This window comes from Piliocolobus tephrosceles, chromosome 11 (assembly GCF_002776525.5).
Source record: "Piliocolobus tephrosceles isolate RC106 chromosome 11, ASM277652v3, whole genome shotgun sequence".
In the NCBI taxonomy this organism is placed as follows: Eukaryota; Metazoa; Chordata; class Mammalia; order Primates; family Cercopithecidae; genus Piliocolobus; species Piliocolobus tephrosceles.
In genome coordinates this window covers 99,681,164-99,687,163 of record NC_045444.1, presented here as the reverse complement: position 1 = coordinate 99,687,163, position 6,000 = coordinate 99,681,164, and the positions used below count along the sequence as shown (strand labels likewise).

Genomic DNA, 6,000 nt, shown 5'->3' with positions numbered 1-6,000 from the left:
CTCCGCCTCCCGGGTTTACGCCATTCTCCTGCCTCAGCCCCCGGAGTAGCTGGGACTACAGGCGCCTGCCACCTCGCCCGGCTAGTTTTTTGTATTTTTAGTAGAGACAGGGTTTCACCGTGTTAGCCAGGATGGTCTCCATCTCCTGACCTCGTGATCCGCCCGTCTCGGCCTCCCAAAGAGTATCATAATCTTTTACTGGCAATCTTCAATGAAAATTTTAAGAGGTATGTGCATAGAGATTACTGTATCCTTTAACATAGAAGAAAATATATCTTGTTTATGAATATATATAAGATCAGAACAAAAAACTGTTTTAACAAGCAGTAAGTATTCTTTAAAACAGAAAGTCCATAGCACAATTCAAATTGCTGAAGCTTAAAATACTTTAGAAATAAAAAGCAAATTAAAAAATATAGCTAATATGCTCATGATAAAATGAATCCATATTTAATTTTAACAGCTTAAGGACAACTTCTGTGAATTTTCAGCATAATACTGTTCCTCCAAAGAATTTTTTAAAGTGAGGTAAAAAGAAGCTAAATGAGAGTCAATCAGCTATAGGCATGCCAGAAATCAAGAATGTTAACTCATGTGAGGTTATGATAAAGAAAAGCTTCCAATAAATTGATAAAATAAGAATTACTGATATTTGGCTCAGAAGATACAACAGCTACTACAATGGATTTCTTCCTCAACTGCCCTCTGATTTATCTTTGTACTATAAACACTTTCGAGCATGATAGCCGAAAGAAGCAATTACAGTTTTGTTCATAGTTTTTTCATTCAATGATTCATTTATTCATTCTCTTATTTAACTGCTATTTATTTAGTGCCAACTACGTGCCAAGCTCTGTATTAGCCACATGTACTTTACCAAATACCAATACAAATGAGCGGTAAAGAATTTGTCAAAATCCTTAGTGATGTGAAGCAAGAGGATGATGAGAAGTGAATAAACATATCAGTTCCACGTCACTGAAAATGTTATTCATACATTTTAAAACTATTCCTACAAATTATTGCTTTGAGACATCCAACAGACTAATAAGTTTATGTAATAGACTTCACTTTGTGTCTACCAAGAGGAAGCTATGTCCATGGGATGCATTAGAGAATGTCATTTACTATGAGCTGTAGCCCTCCATTTATAACAGAATGCAATTAATTCTGGCCTGAAAAAATCTTCCTCTAAAGCTTTTATTCCAATTTTGAGTGGACAGATATTTTGAAAAGGAGTTATTGGACTTTTAGATTGAAGAAGTCTACAGAATATGGAAAGAATGACATGGTATAATATGCAGTAAAGTCTCACATACAATTCCACACTAAGGAAGGCAAATCTGCAAAATAAAACATTTTTAAAAATATTTTTGCCATCATATTAAATGGTTCACAATTTTAATGAGTTTTCAATTTTAGAGGAATGCCATCAGTTTTACGCACTTTTAGCTCATTGTATTATAATCAAAAAACATCCCCCACCACATTCTTTAACATAATTAGTTGATAAGCCTCGCAAGAAAAAGTCATAATATATTAAGTATTCCTTGTAAGATTAATAGTTTCATTTAAAAAAACACAAAATGTTTACAAAACAGACTGTAGAACTTGCATATAATACTAAATTCTAAACATAAATGTTAAAAATTCTTGGTTTACCCTCCAGTAAGATTAATCAGAGTTCGGAGAGAAGGTGTCACTTGATACAAAGTCATGCAAGAGTGACCATGATGTGGAGAATGGCAATCCAAAAAAGAGTAAATATGACTGCTTATCTTAAAGTGAAGGCTTGATCACAAATATACAGAAATGAAAATGATACAACATGGGACTGGGCTGCACTAGTATTTACATTTAAAAAACTTTCCAAACTTCATATAAAAAGCACTACTGCTAAACTATAGACTACACTAGTGTTCAAATTCTCACCAAAATTTCAGTATCTGTAGCCTGTTCTTGGGCCATCTGAATTGCTTTTGCCAGATCTTCTTCACCTTCTGGGATGCTAAAATTATCATCTGGGATCTAGTTCACAGAGAAAGAGAAGGATAGGAAAAGTGAGCAGAAATATAAAATACTTTATTTCACTTCAGAAATAATTTTTCTTCACAAATCAAAGGATCAAAGAAATACTTTATGTAAAACACCATGTCATTCTGAAGATCCATGAAAAATGAATAACTGCTTTCTTCTAACTTCCTTGAAAATGTCAGTAAGTGTCACTTCTAATAAATTCAAGATTAGTTTGTAGGCAACTGCTTTTATCTATAATAGAAAATACAATCTAATAATTCTGCTGAAAAAATAACAAGGCTATCTAAATATCACCATTCTCTCCCCATCCCAAGTGCTCTCCACCATCACTTTTTCATAACCACTAGCAACTGAAAATCTCTGGTTTATTACAAAATAAAACTCACTGAGCATTAAAATCTTGAAAGGACATGATGGACTGTAATTATATTAATGACAGTTAAGACTTAACACAAGCTTCTTATGTACTGATCACTGGTTTAGGCCCTTTACATTTATTAACTCATTCAGGAACTTCATGTGGTACATATAATCTACACTTCACCAGTAATAAAAAGCCTGTCTCCAATCTTCATTCCATCTCTTGCTCACCCAGGCTCGCCAGGCTTATTTCCACACAGTTTCATTCACAGCCTCTGTCATCTACCAGTGAGTTTATCCTCCAAGTGTCCAAAGTAATGATAGGTCTCGGGAACAAATAATTAAAGGAAAGCTTTGAGATAGGAACCACATTAGACAGAAGTACAGTTAAGCTGGAGGGATGCATAAGGCCTCAGCTCCAACTGGGCAGTGGGAATCTAGGAATCCTTGACAAGAGCAGACTGGATGACAGGAAGGAAGTGCCTCCTGAACAGAGATAACAGTTTATGGTAGGAATCTACAGGCAATAAGGAGCTGAACCTGAAGGACAATTAACAGGAAAATAGAAAGAATCAGACATATTATCCAATTTAAATGTTTAAATAGAATTTTCACATCTCATTCTTAATCAGCTGATACAAGCTAAATTCAGTAGAAAAACTAGTATCTCTTAAGAAAAAAGAAATGGTTCTTACAAGTTTAAGAAAATAAAATGAGCACTTCATGAGAATGACTGCAATAAATTTACAGAATAAACACCTAAAATTAACATGTTACCTCTTCATATTCATAGTCATCTTCAGATGCTTCAGTTATGGTGACCTCTGAATATCTTGTCAAGTTTTAATCTCAAAAAATATAGGATAAAATTATTATACAAAAATTGATTTGACCTTCAAATATAGTATTGGATTCAACTATCTCACCAGGAAGTTAGTAAATATATATAATTTAATCTCTAGAAAATTTGTCTTCCTCATATAGCCTATAAATGTAGATATTTTAAAACAAAATACTTCATTATTTTTCACAACTCAAATCCATGAAAACCTACATTTCTATCTGTCTGTCTGACTGTTTACTATCTATCTAATGATTTTCAACTTGATTCTATCAAGGCTTATGAAAATACATATAATATCATCAGGTAGCGTGAATTAGAAAGAGATAAGAAAAAACAGTAAATTTTTCAAATTCATCTTAAACCACAATGAATTTTCCAGAGTTCCTGAGTTAACTATTCACAGTACGTGAATAAATACGACTTTATTTGATTTAAAGTATTGTGAATGAACAAAACAAATGCACACCAGTATTTAAGTAAAGAACACATATCAATGTTTTTATCAGTAAAATTTAACTTTTCCATGTATCTCCATTTTTAAATTATATTTATAGGAAAGATAACTTAATTTTTTAAGTGAATATAAAGTATACAGCCATCATAATTCAAAATTTCATAAATACTGAAGAAATTAAATATCAATGGAAATGATTCTAACATAAAATAATTCTATGAGAATTGCTTTAAGACTTTCAAAAATTGTAAGTTACTCTAATTATATATGAAAACTTCAAGACAATATTTTATGTTAAATCACAGCGCACACCTTCAATGCTTGTTGTTGTTGTTGTGGTAAGGTTTACATTTTTTTTTATTACACTGACTTGGTTATGCCAAGTTTAAAATGTGTGAATTAAACACTTTAATGCATGGTAGTGGTTATGAAAATCAAAGAGAGGATTAGCCTATTTTTCATTTGCTGCTCATTATAAAATGTCTCTGGTATTATGCTAACCAAGCGTTAGCTGAAAGGGTATATAACAACTTCTGTTGTTTGTAACAAGAATAGATAATGCTTACACAGTATTTAATAGGAGACAGGAACTGTTCTAAGGGTTTTCCATGTATTAACTAATTTCATATTCATCCTGTCTATGAGGCTGGAACTATAACTCTATTTTACAAATCAAGAATCAGAGGCATAAGGTTCCACAGCTAGGAACTAAAAGAACCCAGATGTTTAGGTTTCACCATATTACATTGCTTCTCCACGTTCTGTGCGGGTTTTCTGTGCTACATAAATACATAAAGTGCTTGCCAAATATTTTCCCCAGAGATCTAAACCTATAAATGTATTATTGCTACTAAGCTCCATCACAAGTAATCATTCTCCCCTGTATTTCTTATCCCTATCACTTGCAGGAGACACTTAAGCCCCATTCCATTATGACCAACCCTCAGACATGAGGTATCTGTCAAAAGGTCAGTATTTTATTGTCAAACATGAGTAAGTGCCTCTCCTAATAACATAGCGAAAAGTAATTAGGCTCATAAATAGCTAGTTAAATGATTAAACAACAACCACACAAAAATAGTTGCATACTTGCAGTCTATTCCATAACCTTAATTCATCCATATTAAATACTACAAGGAGTAAAATATCTCCTTTATTATCTATTACTGTAGAACAGCTTCTAATAGCATTTGCCTCACTCTCTAATTCCTTGCCATCAGACTCTTTAAAGAACATAAGGCTTCTACTAGAAATCTGTTCAAAATATTTTATCTTTCACTAACAATGTATTTCCAACATCTCCCTAATCCCCAGTTCCAAAGCCACTGTTACTTCTTATTTAACACCCTACTCCAGATACTGAACCTGAATATCATGCTAAGTGAAAAGTTAGATACAGAAAGACAAATACTGCATAATCTCACTTACATGTGGAAACTAAAAAAAAATTCCAACTCCACAGAAACAGACATTAGAAGGGGAGTTACCAATGAACAGAGGGTAGGGAGAATGGGGATGTTCGTCAAGGTTGCACAAACATTCATTATAAGATGAAGAATTTATGGAGATCTAATATATAGCACACTAAATATGGCTAATAATAATGTAGTGTGCATTTAAAATCTGTAAAGAGAGTAGATCTTAAATATTCTCACCACAAGTAATATAAAAATGAAAAGGTACCTATACGAGGTAAACAGGTCAATTAGCTTGGGTGTGGTAATTATTTCACAATGTATATGTATATCAAAATACGTTGTACACCTTGAATATATGTAATTTTGTCAAGTACATGGCAATAATGCTGAAAAAGGAACAATACGCATTTATTATACTGTAGTTTCTCTGGGTCAAGAACTCACTAATGGTTTAGCTCGTGCAATCTGACTTGGGGTCTCTCATGTCACAGTCAAAATGACAGCAGGATTAGGGTCATCTGAAGGCTGAGATGAGGCAGCAGGATCCATTTCCATGGCAGTTCACTGACCTAGTACTAGTTTCCCAGAAGACCTCAGTTCCTCCCCATGTGAGTCTCTCCACAGGCTACATGAGCATCCTCAAGATATGGTGGGCTAACTACCCCCAGAAGAAGCAGTCCAAGAAAACAATGTGGATACCACAATAGCTTTTCTGACCAAAGATCAGAAGTCACACATGATTTCTTCATTATCCTAGTGGTTCCATGGGTCATGCCTATTCATTGTGTGAGGATTACACAAGAGCATGAATATTAGGAGGTGGGGCTCACTGGATGCGTATTAGTTCATTCTCACGCTGCTATGAAGAAATACCCAAGACTGGGTAA

At 33.7% G+C, this 6,000-nt stretch overlaps 1 protein-coding gene across 3 annotated transcripts in view; it reads right to left on the bottom strand.

Annotated features, from left to right (window-relative positions):
* The window catches only part of SPAG16 (sperm associated antigen 16), a 1,175,325-nt gene that overhangs the window by 1,160,775 nt on the left and 8,550 nt on the right, over window positions 1-6,000 (bottom strand). For 2 of the 3 annotated variants that reach the window (XM_023220353.2, XM_023220369.2), the window contains exons 2-3: window positions 3,175-3,221; window positions 1,933-2,028 (exon numbers count right to left, since the gene is read on the bottom strand). In XM_023220353.2, coding sequence (XP_023076121.1) covers window positions 1,933-2,028; window positions 3,175-3,221 — 143 coding nt within the window. Of the gene's footprint in view, window positions 1-1,932; window positions 2,029-2,150; window positions 2,269-3,174; window positions 3,246-6,000 lie in introns of all 3 variants that reach the window. The other variant, XM_023220360.1, reaches the window with a different exon arrangement.